The sequence below is a fragment of the Carcharodon carcharias genome, chromosome 21, assembly GCF_017639515.1.
Source record: "Carcharodon carcharias isolate sCarCar2 chromosome 21, sCarCar2.pri, whole genome shotgun sequence".
Lineage (NCBI taxonomy): Eukaryota > Metazoa > Chordata > Chondrichthyes > Lamniformes > Lamnidae > Carcharodon > Carcharodon carcharias.
This window is the reverse complement of record NC_054487.1, coordinates 64,422,021-64,438,694: the sequence shown is the minus strand read 5'-3', so window position 1 is coordinate 64,438,694 and position 16,674 is coordinate 64,422,021. Positions and strand designations below refer to the sequence as shown.

At 44.9% G+C, this 16,674-nt stretch overlaps 1 protein-coding gene across 1 annotated transcript in view; it reads left to right on the top strand.

The window, feature by feature from the left end:
- Positions 1–16,674, top strand: part of ppfia2 (PTPRF interacting protein alpha 2) — a 647,479-nt gene that overhangs the window by 273,086 nt on the left and 357,719 nt on the right. The window contains exon 7 of the mRNA XM_041215777.1: positions 3,824–3,988. Within this exon, the coding sequence (XP_041071711.1) occupies positions 3,824–3,988 (165 nt within the window). The remainder of the gene's footprint in view (positions 1–3,823; positions 3,989–16,674) is intronic.

Here is a 16,674-nt window from a genome sequence, read left to right as displayed (position 1 = left end):
GATCACAATGAAGCTTTGAAGAAAAGAAAAAATAAAATTATTCAGACATGTGCCCTCATGTGACAGCGTCACATGAGCTGGGACATGTTTATGAATTCTCATGAAAATTTTTATTTAGTTAATAAAATCTTCATGAAACCTCATCCCACCCGTGGATGAGGTTTCATGAAAAATGCGAAGGCCACCTGGGCTCTTCACCTACCCACCAACCTTAAGGTTGGACGGGCAGCCCTAACTATTAGGTTAATGAGTTTATTAATGGCCTTAACAGGCCTTTGACAGTTCGGCAAGCACGCAGCTGACTCCGGTGCCAAATGAAAGATCAGAATGATATGTGGTGACATCGGGACGCATGCCCGACGTCACTGCACATCATTTTATGTGTTGGTGTGCAGGTCCCGCCCCCGCATGCTAAACAGAAGATTCTAGCCCATACTTAAGTGCAAGTTGTTGTTGTTGACAGATTGAGCTTTTAAAGGCCAAGACAAACTGACCAAGTAATGAAGGATGGTCTATATAAGCAAAAGGATCATTCAACTGAAAATATTTTAGTGACCCTCTACCCCACCCCACCCCACCCCACCCGCCAATGCATCCATTCCAGCGATTATCAATTATGATGCTTCTCAGTAGCTATAGTTGCATTATGGAGCTTGCACTGTTTATTCATAGGGTCCTAGTACCCGACACACTGTTAGATGCCTTAAATATGTTGTAGACTTCAGGCCTATGCACCTCATCATATGAAGATCATGCAGCCCATCTGCATTTAGCATCCATTATCACGCTAACACTATTATATTAGTATGCTGTATTATACTGCCAACACTGTTGTTCCTGTCACCTACTTGCCACATAAACCAGTGTCTCGGTCCTATGAGTCAGCTTGATGTTTTTGCATGCATCTTTTGTGAGTTGGCATATAATGGTAGCTGCTTTCCCTATACATATATCAAGTTCTGCATCAAGAGACAAATTGTCTGAGACCTGGACCCAAGGTAGGTGAATTTGCTAACCACTTCCAGTAGTGTGTTATTTAGTGTAATCATGGTTTTCTTGATGGTAATAGTAAGGGAGAACAAATTACAGGCATGTGAGAGACAATCCATGAGTCTTTGTAGCTGAGTTTCTGCATGAGTCACTAGCATGGCATTGTCATCATAGAGGAGTTTTCTGATCAAGATGTGCTGTATTTTTGTCTTCGCTTTAAGTCTGGTCAGCTTGTAGAACTTTCCATCTGACTTCATATTCAGGTAAGCTTCTTGCGTTCCTTTGAGGAAGGCTAAGATCAGGAGCGTCGAGAAGAAAATACCAAATAAAGTGGGGACTAGGAAACTACCCTGTTTGACTCCATTGTTCACCTCAAACTGTCAGACATGGTGCCGTAAAACTATACAGTACTGTGCATGTTGTCAGGGAAAGGAGCGGATGAGACGAAGGACCAATGGTGGGCAGCCAGTTTTCTCCAAAGTCTTGTAGAGATATGTCCTGCTGACGGTGTTGAATGCTTTAGTGAGACCTATGAAAGCAAGGGTAAAGAGGTGTATGGAGAAGATCATGTCTATTTTCCCAAGTTGAGGTGCCTTTGCTGACTTGGGCACATTTGCAGGATGGAGGACAGATACATTGCCAAGAATTTTCCGTAAGCAAGGTAGCCGGAGCCAGAAGACCAGCAGGATGCCTGCAAGCATGACATGAAGGCCTTAAGCATTGATTTTCACACCTGTGAGACACTAGGCAATGACAGAGATAAATGGCGACATCATCTGTGGGCTGGCATGTGCCACCATGTTGATCAGTGACTACAGCGACTTGACAACAGGCGTCAACAACCCGCAACAACAGCTGATAATCACTAGATATGCAGCATTTGTGGCAGAATTTGCCTGTCATGGATTGGTCTCTTCAGCCATTATAAAATGTGTGCCATGTGAATCAGCCCCACCTCTAACGGATTGGCTGCACTTCTATCATCTTACGTAGATGGAAGGATGCCATGACAATGATACTTACTTGTCACTAGCGTCAGGTTTTAAGCTGAAAATAATTTCTAGGTTTTTAAATTATCACAGGTTTTTTTATTACCATTGCCATCCATACTATATACATTATCAGTAAAGATTTATGTAGTTAATGATCAGTGGACTGAATTGGACCTCTGCTGAAAGTTATTAGAGGAGTCTAATGTAACCCCTGAGGGATCCTGGGCCCCCTATAGCTACGGTGTTCTCAGTGTCTGCTAACTGTATTACAGAAAGAACTCCAGTAGATTTGTCAGTAAAATCCATCACTCATAATGCCATGTTGATTTATTCCTTGTCTGGACATGTGAAGAATGACAGACAGGAAAAGTCCTTCAGATTCATCCAGCCTGTCTCACACAAATGCAATACCTTGTGCAATAGACATCCAACGTGAAACCCATTTAATCTTCTGGGAGAGGAAAAGTAACAGATAAAAATCCCAGCCAACTTGGGGGAAAGAAATCTGGGAAATTCTTCTTCGACCATGATCTTATTGAATGGTGAAGCAGGTTTGGTGGGCTGAATGGCCTACTCTTGCTCCTATTTCTTATGATCTTATGACCCTCTTAGCTAATTGAAAATAGTTCAGGAGATCACCCTGGCCTTGATAATGTCATATTATCATACCATGTTTTTTCCTGAAACCTCGCTATTCTCTTTTTAGGATGTTGTACTGACTACAGGATGTCAAGTCAGAAGTCTGTAGTTTACTGGATTATCCTTTCATAGTTTTTCTAAATTGCCACAGCTCATACTTCTCGTCAGGCTCTTGGCACAAATCAAATTCACCTAGAAAAATCTGTCAGAAAGGTGACCCAAGCTGCTCTGCAGCAGCATTGCAAATGCATTTTTTAAAAAAAATTTTCTCTTTTGCATTTTATTCACTGCCTATTTTATATTTTTCTGCAGTGGAACATACATTCATGTTGCCTATGCTTTTTCAGTGTTCCATTCTCATACAATTTTGGTGCACTTTCCATGACCCAGTCCTTCTGGATATCGGAGCCTTTTCCATTACCCATTGCTTACAATCTCTTTGACGTTTAAATTTGGCTGTGCAGCCCAAATCTTCAGGTGCCAGCTGGCCTACTAAGCCCCAATATGGCAGGCAAGAAGCGCGCACACATTTCCAACTGGTAATGGGCCTGTTATGTAATGAAAAAAAAAATTACCATTACAAGGTTGATATGAAGCAAGCAGCATCAAACTGGTTTCTGATCTCCTTTCTGTCCAACCCCCAGCATCCAACCCCGCTGCCCAATCTCATTATTTCTCAAGTAAGAGGCTGACAGAAGTAGTGATATAACTGAGACTTTTTCATTTTCTTTAGGATTCTGCCAGCATCCCCTGAAGTTGCAGTGCAGTATCCCTATAATTTACTCTATTTAGTGAAGAAATTTGAAGAAGCTTTACATTTAATGGAAATAGTGGTAACTTAAATATCTAGATTGAGAACTGGTTTGGCAGTAGTAAGCAGAAGATAAGGATTAATAAATAATATCAGCTTATTCTGGGGGAGAATGTCTAGCTCAGGTCTGTTTTGGTCCTCTGCTGTTCACACTATTGATAAGTGAATCGGAAGAGACAAATATTATAAAAAAATTTTTGAATACCAAATTATGTGTGGAGATGCCAAATATATCAGGGAGATAAATGGTATTTTAAAAAGGAGTTAAGGTGGACAAGGCGAAGTTATAACAAGTTATTGTGATTTATGTATATTTGTAATTATAATCAAAATCAAGTATGATTTTTAAGTAAAGATTTAGTAGGCATAATTTTTATACCATTTCTTTCAGCTGTTGTTGGAACATTTGGAATGCCTTGTGTCAAGACACGAACGATCACTGAGAATGACAGTAGTGAAACGGCAAGCTCAGTCTCCTTCAGGGGTTTCCAGTGAAGTTGAGGTTTTGAAAGCATTAAAGTCACTTTTTGAGCATCATAAGGCTTTAGATGAGAAGGTAAGGGAATAGTTTACATAGATGGTGTGATTCCATGAGCAATTGTTCGCAGCAGGAAAATAATACTCATTGGGAATATATTTCAAGGAATCATAAATCATTATTTTGCATTTCTTTATTTCTTTTAAATTATAAATCTATTAAATACAAATTATTTAATGCTAACTAACTGTATTATCTGTTGTTTGTAAAATGCATATTTACTTTCTAACTTATTATATTTTTCTGAAGTCCAGTGTAATTCCAGATTGTTAAAAGTGGAACGAAATGAAGGAGTACAAATGTTTCACTGTTAAAATGAGAGGCTTTTGTGTCCTGCTAAGTTATTGTTTATTTGAGTATTGTCAGCAATTGTACTTAATATCAGAACTAGAAGTCAGAGAACCCAAACAAACACTAGGGTTATAAAATAGCTCAGAGCTATTTTATGCTGAGTTTGTGTTTGAGATGTAGCTAATTTATGTGTTTGCCCAAATGTATGTTATGTGCACTGTTACCCCTCTCTTCAATCTGTTATGCATAAGCTACTGTTGCCAATTCGAGACTTCTAATTAATTTTTTCCACATTCTTACTAAGTCTTGCGCATGCCATCAGATAAGGCCAACTGATTTAGATTTCTTTAGGGTGCTTCCAGCACTTGGCACATGTGTGTAGCGTATATGCCAGGTCTGAAGGTGGTCTATCTAGCACCAGCAGCTATTAAAGAATTGCTGCCTGCTCTTGTAGCTGTACTTTTGATTCCAATGAAAATAGTTGGTGTGGGGCTGGAGTTCACTGATGAGCCATTATGGATCTGCAGGAAGTTCTTCAGTATTAATAACCTTGTTTGGAGAAGCAGTGTGTCTAATAATAAAGAGGCTCGCTTGAAGAATCAGTTTCCAATGTTATAGGGCTTAACCTAACTAGAAATGAAGACATATTGAGCCTTGCAAGCACCTACACAGGCAATGCATTTAATGTTTTTAGATATCACATTAATTTGCATAATATGCATAAGGCTTATGAAGACAGCCTTGGGAATGCATTTCAAGAAATCATGGAATCATTATTTTGCACTTCTTTATCCTTTTTAAAAGTATGGACCTGTTAAACAGAAAACATTTAATCCTAACTGATTATTATCTCTTGTTTGTAAAATTCATATTTTAACTTGTTATATTTTCTGAAGTCCAGTGTAATTCCAGATTGTTAAAATCAGAATGGAATGAAGAAGCAAACAACTTCACTGTTAAAATGGAAGGTTTTGTGTCCTGATAAATTGCTGTTTATTTAGGTATTGTCTTGTGCTCATTGCTTCATGTCTCATAGAGGATTCAGGCCTCCATGCTCCATAGTCTGGGTCTCCTACACATGAATCAAGTGCCTATGATAATGTTATTGGCCCTATCGTGTTCCTAACCTCATGGAAGTGGTGTAGGTTAACTTTTATGTTTCTGAATGTACCTTAAAAAGAGAGAAAAAAGCTCTCATTTAACATCTCCTCTGTACTTGAGTTATTTTATCCCGTATACAGTGAGATGTATGACCAAGAAAATGAGACTGTACATGCTGAAATAATTATCAGGACATCATAATACTGAAGGTCGCAGAAATTCAATATTAGTGAAGAATCCATTTACAGCACTATCTGATTTGCATGACTGAAATTGAATTATAGAGAATACTTCACTAGATGTAGTGTATGATTGGGTTCGTTTTAAAATTGTGAAAACCCCATAATTTGCAAGCATTGCAACTGTTGAATAAATTAATGAATGCAATGAATGAAATAAACACAACAATATATTGCCAATGGTTTTATATACAGTATAAAATTTATTATACAATGCAGTCTCTTGTGACATTGCTGACAGATTTGTAAGAATCTGCTCTGAACGTTCCCAGCTAATGTTGGTGGGTGGTGCTCAGCATGTTATGGTAAGAGCATAGGGAGACAGAAATAGGACTTTCTCAAGTCTTTTCTACCATTCAGTGAGATCATATTCGTCCTATATCATAACTCTACCCACCTGATTTGACTCTATATCCCTTTATTCCTTTGACCAGAAAAAATATGTCAACTTGTAGTGCTTGCTTTTTCCAGTGTTTTTGTTTTTCACAATAACAAAGTTCACAGAATAATCAAAAAAGCTGAGAATTTAACTGGCTGACCTGAGAAGCCAATGAAGCATTTGGGAGGACATTGGGACATATATATGCCGCAGCCTCATAATGGCTTCTTGGAACTGTAGTCATGTTTCCATTAAAGCATGTCAGAAGGCCTCCAAATGTAACGATTCAGCAGACCAGGTTGGAGCTCTGCCACACTGTTTCTGCAAGGTGCATATTTGACTGGGCCAGCAATTATTACTCATCTGTAGTTGCCCTTGAGAAGGTGGTGGTGTGCTGCCTTCTTGAACTGCTACAGTCCATGTGGTGTAGGTACACCCTTTACTAAAAATCTTCAAACCTCCTATGAACTTACTCTGAGTCCAGTATGTCCCAGATATTCATTTGGTTTATAATTCTTCTGTCTTTCTTCATTGTTGTGTTATGTCTTGATTGCCTGTTGGTTATGCTATTCTGCTGTCAACTTGTTTTTCACAATAACAAAGTTCACAGAATAATCAAAAAAGCTGAGAATTTAACTGGCTGACCTGAGAAGCCAATGAAGAATTTGGGAGGACATTGGGACATATATATGCCGCAGCCTCATAATGGCTTCTTGGAACTGTAGTCATGTTTCCATTAAAGCATGTCAGAAGGCCTCCAAATGTAACGATTCAGCAGACCAGGTTGGAACTTTGCCACACTGTTTCTGCAAGGTGCATATTTGTAAATATGTTAGTCATTTGTGCGTGTGTTTGTGATTGTAACTTTATAAATGCCATATTTAGAGGAGTTTTCATACAGGTTTTTTTTGTTCATTCGTGGGATGTGGGCTTTGCTGACTGGGCCAGCATTTATTACTCATCTGTAGTTGCCCTTGAGAAGGTGGTGGTGTGCTGCCTTCTTGAACCGCTACAGTCCATGTGGTGTAGGTACACCCACAGTGCTAGGAAGGGAGTTCCAGGATTTTGACCCAGCAACAGTGAAGGAACGGTGATATATTTCCAAGTCAGGAGGGTGAGTGACTTGGAGGGAAACTTCCAGTTTGTGGTGTTCCCATCTATCGGCTGCCCTTTTCCTTCTAGATGATAGTCATGGGTTTGGAAGGTGCTGTGGAAGGAGCCTTGGTGAATTCCTGTAGATGGTACACACTGCTGCTACTGTGCATCGGTGGTGAAGGGAGTGAATGTTTGTGGATCTGGTGCCAGTCAAGTGGGCTGCTTTGTCCTGGACGGTGTCAAGCTTCTTGAGTGTTGTGGGAGCTGCACTCATCCAGACAAGTGGGGAGTATTCCATTACACTCCTGACTTGTGCTTTGTAGATGGTGGACAGATTGGGGAGTCGGGAGGTGAGTTACTCATCGCAGGATTCTTAGTCTCTGTTCTGCTCTTGTAGCCACAGTATTTTTATGGCTAATCCAGTTCAGTTTCTGGTCAGTGCTAACCCCCAGGATGTAATAGTGGGGAATTCAGTGATGGTAATCCCATTGAACATCAGGGGGCGATGGTTGGATTCTGTCTTGTTGGAGATGGTCATTGCCTGACACTTGTGTGGCGTGAATGTTACTTGCCACTTATCAGCCCAGGCCTTGCTGCATTTGGGCATGGACTGCTTCAGTTTCTGAAGAGTCACGAATAGTGCTGAACATTGTGCAATCATCAGTGAACATCCCCACTTCTGACTTTATGATGGAAGGAAGGTCTTTGATGAAGCAGTTGAAGATGGATGGGCCTAGGACACTACCCTGAGGAACTCCTGTAGTAATGTCCTGGAGCTGAGATGACAAACCTCCAACAACCACGACCATCTTCATTAGTGCTAGGTATGACTCCAACCAGCAGAGAGATTTCCCCCGATTCCCATTGACTCCAGTTTTGCTAGGGCTCCTTGATGGCACACTAGGTCAAATGCAGCCTTGATGTCAAGGGCAATCACTCTCACCTCACCTCGGGAGTTCAGCTGTTTTGCCCATGTTTGAACAAAAGCTGTAATGAGGTCAGGAGCTGAGTGGCCCTGGCCTTGACTTTATTGATGATTGAGAGTAGACTGATATGGCAGTAATTGGTCGGGTTGGATTTGTCCTGCTTTTTGTGTACAGGACATACCTGGGCAATTTTTCACATGGCCAGGTAGATGCCAGTGTTGTAGCTGTACTGGAACAGTTTGGCTAGGGGCACGGCAAGTTCTGGAGCACAAGTCTTCACTGCTATTGCTGGAATATTGTCAGGGCCCATAACCTTTGCAGTATCCAGTGCCTTCAGCCGTTTCTTGATATCATTTGGAGTAAATCGAATTGGCTGATGACTGGCATCTGCGATGCTGGGGACCTCTGGAGGAGGCTGAGATGGATCATCCACTTGGCACTTCTGGCCTTATCATTTGCACCGATGTGCTGGGCTCCTCCATCATTGAGGATGGGGATATATGTGGAGCCTCCTCCTCCAGTGAGTTGTTTAATTGTCCACCATCATTCACGACTAGATGGGGCAGGACTGCAGAGCTTAGATGTACTGATACTGTTATGGACAGATGCATATGCAGCAGGCAGGTTGGTGAGGATGAAGTCATGTCCTGAAGCTGAGATGACTGACCCTCTTGTTGGTTCCCTCACCACCTGCTGCAGACCCAGTCTAGCATCTATGTCATCTAGGACTCAGCCAGTTGTGGTGCTACTGAGCACTCTCGGTGATGGATATTGAGGTCCCCCAACCAGTACATTCTGCACCCTTGCCACCTCAGTGCTTCCTCCAAGTGGTATTCAACATGGAGGAGCACTGATGCATCAGCTGAGCTAGGCTGTATGTGGTAATCAGCAGCAGGTTTCCTTGCCCATATTTGACCTGATGCCACGAGACTTCATAGGGTCTGGAGTCCATGTTGAAGAGTCCCAGGGCAACTGTATACCACTGTGCTGCCACCTCTGCTGGATCTGGCCTGCTAGTGGGACAGGACATTGTCTGTAAGATATGATTCCATGAGGATGACTATACCAGGCTGTTGCTTGACTATACTGTGAGAAAGCTAGGATTTTGCAGGGTCGACAGGGCTGAGTTTCCCAATGTCGTTTCCCTTTCCTTCTTAGGATGGGTGGTCCATCCATTTTCTTTTTGGTGACTTTGTAGTCGCAGTTTGATACAACTGAGTGGCTTGCTAGGCCATTTATGAATTAACCACATTGCTGTGGGTCTGGAGTAACATGTAGGCCAAACCAGGTAAGGATGACAGATTTCATTACAACAATTGATGATGGTTTCATCGTCATTATTAGACTTTTAATTCCAGATTTTTATTGGATTCAAATTCCACCATTTGCCATGGCAGGATTCAAGCCCAGGTCCCTAGAGCATTACCCTGGGTCTCTGGATTACTAGTCCAGCAATACTACCAATGCGCCATCACCTTCTCTACTGGTTTTTTATTTTTAAATTGGGAACAAAGTCTAATGTAATTTGCTTGGTTAAATTATAACTGTAAGAGGTTCCATTTTCCACCTTACAACCAGTTCATGGATTTTGGGATTCATAAAGAACAAAATTGCACAGACACATGGTTTGGCTGAACCATAAATTTGATGTTTTCTTGAACCCACTAATATCCCTACTACTGTTACTTCTACGATTAGTTAAATAACACAGAAAAAACACAAATTAAAACAACCCGTCCCCAGTACAAAATCTGCTATTAGCTTGACCCCCAATTCCCAGCTGAATCCTTCTGTGATTCAACCGCAGTTCCTAGTTAACACAAACAAAATCACCACGACTTGGTTTGAAATCCTACAGAATACAGGCAAAAACACTATGATTTTGTCCCAAAACCTTACAAAACCCTCAGCCCAACGTTGCTACAATTTGGCTGAAAACACTTACAAAATACCAGCAAAAACACTACGATTTGACTGAAAAAATGGCTAGTCCATCCAGTGTTGATCGTAGGCCCTGAGTCAAGGTGACTGATCCTGACTCTTCTTCTGACTGTAGCGACCATACTCTGATGAGCCTTTCTTTTAATAATGATTCAACTCAGACATATCAAACAAAATTCCTGTATTCCCTGTGAGTTCTGATGGGGAGTCATTCGGACTCGAGGCGTTGGCTGTGTTCCTCTCCGCGGATGCTGTGGATCTGCTGAGTTTTTCCAGGTATTTTTGTTTTTGTTTTGGATTTCCAGCATCCGCAGTTTTTTGCTTTTATCCTATTGTTCTTACTGGTCTAATGTCCAGTAGTTAACATCTTTGTTTATTCCACGCATAGCCAGATGAATATGATCAGCTCATGATGGTTGAAGCAATACGGTTTTTCCATGGAAAATATATCCCAGATGAATATGATCAGCCCACATTGTTTAAATAATTCTCTAGCTGTTTTGAGGCAATACAGTAACAGCACCTGGCTCCAGGGTTGATGGATGTTTGAATGACCCTATTCTTCTCCTCAAGAGGAACCAATCATAGTTTCAATGCCAGATTTGTGATGCAGGCCTTCGTTCCTTGATTATGTTATATTAATGACATGCTCCTTGTGCCATTGTATTGGCTAATCAATCTCTTAATTGCGTTAGTCAATGGCAGGTAATGGCAAATCCCTGGTACTATTATTCCATTAAAACAATTGGTCAATGTCAAAACCCTTTTGATGAGCCACTGTCTTTCTACTAAATGTCCGAATTAACCCGTTGCTGCATCACCCTATGCTGGTGGCCGCAGTTTGGTTTTTATTTTGTGTGGTACAAGACATGGGGCAGAAATTTATGGCTGATGTGCGGGTGGCGGAGCCCACACATCAGCGCTTAAAATGTCGCGCGCTGACGTCAGGCGAGCATCCCGACATCAGCGAGCGGCATCACTATATTTAGGTGGGCGTGTGCTATGAAGCGCGATGTGCGAAAACCATTAATTAAAGGCCTTGTTAAGGCCCTTAACTCAGCAATTGACGCCGATTTTGAGGAGCCCATGCGATCTTCTGCGCAAGGGCTCAGCGGGCAGGTGGGTAACTGATTGTTTTAACAAACCTCATCCACGGACGGGATATATGGGCTCAGAGAAGTTGTTAATGTTTTATCTGAAGTATTTATTGCAGAAAGTGTTTTAAACTTGCCTGTGTGATTGTTAGCAGTTCAGATCGATTTCCAATAGCTTTCTCTGTACTTTGAGGCTTCAGCTCACCAGTCTGCAGCTTTCCAGAGGCCTCCATTTAGCCTGGGTATGGGTTCTGACATCTCCACCAGAGGCAGCTCCTCTGAGGAGGAAGGGAGGGATAGAATAAGGAGGAGGCCAGGAGTGGACAATCAGCCTCCAGTGGAGCCACCTTTGGGAGGCCAGGAGCAGGCACAAGGGGCACAGGGCCAAGAAGTTGTCCAAGGTAGAAGGGGCCGCAGAAGATGCCACTATCCTGCTGCCAGGGTATACAGGCGACGAAGCAGCTGCCTCAATATGACTGAGGTGCAATGCCGAAGGAGGCTTCGACTGTCAAGTGGGACAGTGAACTATATCTGTCAGATGATTGGCCTTGAGATCTCCCCAAACTGTGTGGGTGGACACCCCATGCCAGCGGCTCTGAAGGTCACAGTTGCCCTCCACTTCTATGCATCTGGCTCCTTCCAGGGCTCGGTGGGTGATCTTTGCAGTGTCTTCCAATCAGCTGTCCATACTTGAGTCAAGCAGGTTACAGATGCTCTGTTCAGACGGTAATTGACCTTCATTCACTTCTGCTGCGACCAGACAAGTCAGGCACAGCGAGCCAGAGGCTTCGTGGCCATTACTGGCTTCCCCCACGTCCAGGGTGCAATAGACTGCACACATGTGGTCATCAAGGCGCCAGCAGGTGAGCCCAGTGCCTTTGTCAACAGGAAGGGCTTCCACTCCATAAACGTGCAGATAGTGTGTGATCACAGGATGCAGATTCTGTAAGTTTGTGCAAGGTACCCAGGCAGCTCCCACGATGCCTACATTCTCAGACACTCTCAGGTGCCGGCGCTCTTCAGTGCTCCGGCTCAGCTGGATGGTTGGCTGGTGGGTGATAAGGGCTATCCCCTCAGAAGGTGGCTCATGACGCCTCTCCACCATCCAAGAACAGAAGCTGAGGAGTGCTACAATAGGAGACACGGCACCATAAGGGCTGTGGTGGAGAGAGCCAACGATCTTCTCAAGATGTGCTTCCGTTGCCTGGACCGCTCGGGGGCGCACTCCAGTACCCCCCAGATCGCGATTCTTATAGTGGTAGCATGCTGCGCTCTGCACAATCTTGCGCTGGAAAGGGGGCGATGAAGACCTTGACGCATATGATGAATCCAGCAGTGGCTCAGAGGATGAGGGAGCACAGGGCAAGCATGAGGGGCAGCACGCTGACCCGATACTACATCAAAGAGGCAGGGACATCCAGGACACTTTAATCCAATGAACCTTCAGCTAGCTCCACACACATGGATCTGCAGGACCAACATTGTCTGGCGCTTCCCCACATGACATTTAGGTGCTACATCTTCCACCTCATCAGCTGCAACTAAGGGCTTAGTACAGAAACATCAATGTCCACTCAAACATGCATGATATGTCTGTGAAACATACAAATGCAGCACAAAGGAAACACCCTCAGCCATGGTCAGAAAAGTGGACTATATTTCCACCAAAATAAAGCACAAACGTCACTGTAATGCACATAATGAAATATCCCCTAATCTAGGGCCAACACAAAATCACCAGTAACAAACCCATGGAGTGCCCAATGTGCCTTATGCTTACATTTGCGGGTGCTATGTATAGGTGCCGCCCCATTGCTCGGAGTGGCTTGTGAGACAGCCTGCTGACTCTGCTGTCTTGTTGGCCTCGATGAGCTTGGCGGCCGTCCTGTAGCCCATGGAGCCTGTGCTGGCCCCGCCTGGGAGGGAGTGGCCATTTCCAGAAATGGCACCTCCCCAGTTGTCACAGCCTCAACGGATGCAACGGTCACTGTCAGAGGGGCAGAGGAGCTGCTGCCCTCATCCGGAGCGCCCTGAGAGGAGCTCACAGTGACGACAGGCAGCTGCTGCATTGATGTGAGGTCACATTGGACCTCCCTGCTCACCGCAGATGGATGGGTACCGAGCTGCGACACTTGGTGCCCAGAACATCTCCCACATTGCGAATGACCACCTGTGGCCATTAGCGCTGTGAGGGCTTGCAGATCAGAGCGTAACCCAATCTGAAGATTCTCAATCTGCTGGAAGCCCCTCTCCATGAGAGTCACTAATCTCTCAGTGGAGGAAGCCTGAGGTTCTGTCCTGAGGTTCATGCCATCACTGACACTCTGCCTGGATTCTTCCGCCACAGAGACCAAGTGAAGTACACCCTCATGCAACCCTGCCAGAAGCTCCCATGCACCCTGCCGCTTGTCCTGCAGCTGCTGCATGGCTGACATCTCCAGAGGCACATCATCACTGCCGGACTCAGCATGTGCCTGGTCCCCTGCAGTCATCCGGCTGCTGGCGCCATCGGCATTCTGTCCGTGCCATCTCCTCCAGCGATTGTGAAGTGCCCTCTTCACTATGCCCCGGGACACTAGCTGACGTCATAATCCCCACCGATGTGTTTGTCGCTGCACTGGCGCCAGGCTTGCTGAAATGATGTGACGCAAGTTGCAAGTCTTGGCCCTCAGGTATGGAGGGGGAGCTCTGGACATGTTCCTGGCTGCCATGCGGTGATGATGCTGAAATTAACAACAAGGACAGTGCATCAGTTAGCGTTCAGTCGGTAAAACCTTTCATCCCTTTCCCCCCAGCCTCATAATGCGTTCATCCTTCAAGAACCTAAGGAGACAAACATTGGTGGGGTGGTAAATAATCAAGACCAGGCCCAAACATTACATATGCATACAGACAGGCTGGTCAGATGGCCGAAGGAATGCCACATGGAATGTTATGTGGATAAGTGGGCAGTTAAGCACTTGGGCAAGACAAACAAGGTACGGGAATACATGAGTAATGGTAGGACTGTGGGAAGCCACGTCGAATACAGGTTCCTTGCTGGGCAGACCCGTTAAGGTAGCAGAACAGGAACATAGGGCGTTTACTAAGGTCAATGCTAAACTTTCCTTTATTAGCCGAGGAATAGAATGTAGGAAAAGGGAGGTCATGTTACAAGTGCAGAAAACGCTGTCGAGGCCACATCTACACTTCTGCGTTCAGTTGTGACCTGCGCTTCATGGGAAGGAAAGCATTGGAGTGGGGAGAGTACAGAGGTTCCTGACCTGGATGCATGCTGACCTGGAGAGTTGGAGTTATGAGGAAACATTTCATATACTTGTGACATTTGCCGTGGAACACAGGAGATTGACAGATCACATTATTAACCTTCTCACCATTATGAGGGGCATAGAATGGGTGGACAGAAGGCAAGATTTCCCCTTGGTGCAGGGATGACTAACGTGGTGGCATTTATTTAATATGAGTGCCATGAGATTGATAGGTGAGGTGCTGAGGACCTTTGGACAGAGTAATGTGGGAAGCACTGGAGGAAAGGGTGGTGGAGGTACAAACCCTCCTAAGATGCTATAAGTCTTTGGATGTGCAGCAGTGATGCCATGGCATGTTAGGCCATGGGGATAGTGGTCACAAATGAGATAAGGAGATTTTAGAAGGTGCTAGAGACACGCATCCTCAAGAGACCAAGGGACCTTTGTGTATGACCCACACGTCTGACTATCATTCTGTGAATGAACAGTGTTGCTGCATTAACAACTGCAGCAATCATCAGTACTTTGGATAGTGGGGAGACAGAGTGGGTGGGACTGATCCCTCAAATACCTGGCCGCTGCACCCCAGCCTCGCCGACACCTGCTGACCTGGCCGCCTGCCTCCTCCCCAGCTCAATGGCCTGCTCCTCATGAGTGGTGAGGCGCTGCAGCAGGGCGTGCCCACCACCAGTCTGCAGATGCTCCCAGCTATTGTTCTCTGTTTTTGCCTGCAGAACAGAAAAGAGCATTTATTGGGGCTGATCGCTCATGCACTCTGCAAGCGCACGCTGCAACCCAACCACAGTGGCTCATCTGAGGCCTCCAGGGCTCCTGCCCGCACTACTGGTGATCAGTCACCAGAAGATAGTACGGCTGCTCCCAACCCCCTCCCCCAACATGCACCTTGGACACATTCGGCATCCATCACTTTGAATAACACATGGGTCTTAGTGCCCATAGCAAGGAGGCGCCACTAGGTGCGGCACCAAGGCCAGCAGATGGATTTTGGCCATGACACCTTGAGGCTCCCCTTCCATCATCTCATCACCATCAATAAGAGATGTGTTGGAGCTCTGAGTATGTGTCTAGCTGCCTCCCCTGCAGGTTGCTTCCAGACTACTCAAATGCGACAAACACCAACATATGCTGCGGGGAGAGCCCATCTTCTCCTCAACCACTAAGGCTGATGTAAGCATGGTCAATATCTCTTTGCCCACCCAGCATGCGCCAAATGCCCCATGCAGTAACGACACTAAGATGTGGGGGGTGGGGGTGGGGGGCGGTCCTCAAACCCTAAGGCTACCTGCTGGGTAAAATGGCCAAGGCCGACATGGTACTCACCCTTCCAGAGCACAACAAATCATTGAAGCACTTGCGGCACTGTGTTCCTGTGCGCCATACAGCATCTTGAGAGCTTACAGCCTCTGCCACCTCCTGCCACGCCTACCTGGTCACATGGGGGGCCCTCCTCCTGCCATCCTCTGGAAACAACACCTACTGATGGTTTGACACCTCTTCCAGGAGGGCAGCAAGGCAGGCATCGGAGAACCGAGGGGCACATTGGCCCCCCGCTGACCTACCCTGCAGCCTGCCCCCCTCCATGGTGGCCATGGTGAACAGCCTAAAGGAGGCTGCCTGGCCATTCTTTACACAGACTGCTGGCTCTCCATTGGAACCGGTGGTCTGAACACGCCTGCCACCGATTTGAATTTTCCTTAATTGGCCCGCCTCCGCAAAATGGCAGCGCGGCCTGTTTCGCCGGCGGTGATTGGCTCCGCACCCGCAGTCAATTGGATCAGGCCCGCCCGCCCAACAGATGCACAATTCAGCCCATAAGGTCAAAACATACCCGTGGCTTTGGGTTTTATACTCCATAAATTTCCCAGCTGGAGGGATTCTGATCCAACACAACAAACCTAAGAAAATAAACAATCATTAAAGAGAAAAACTCAGGCAAAAACCTTAACTAATTAGGAACAAGTTCAACAATACACATAAAGTTTGTCATTAAGATGATAAAACTTCTGATCCTGTTCTCGTTCAATCTGGTGAATGGGTAAAGTGATATTGAAAATATTTTGGTTCAATGAATTAATGTGAATAAATGGTTCAGGTAAAAATTGGTGTGCAGTATGTTCATTTTTCAGATATTGGGCATACTCATTTGGCATTGGGGCTGCCAGCACCCAATCTGCACAGGCATTGGTCTCACTGCTAAATTTGTAGGGTGCTTTATTTTGACATTCCAGACAGGCACCTAAAATAGGTATTAAATAAGTAAATTATGGGCCTAACACCTGTTGAAGGATCCCATCCTAAAATCTGCTGCCGATAAGCAGGTCAGGTGCCAATCATGATTCTTCAGCAGCTGCCAATGGAAGTTAAATTCT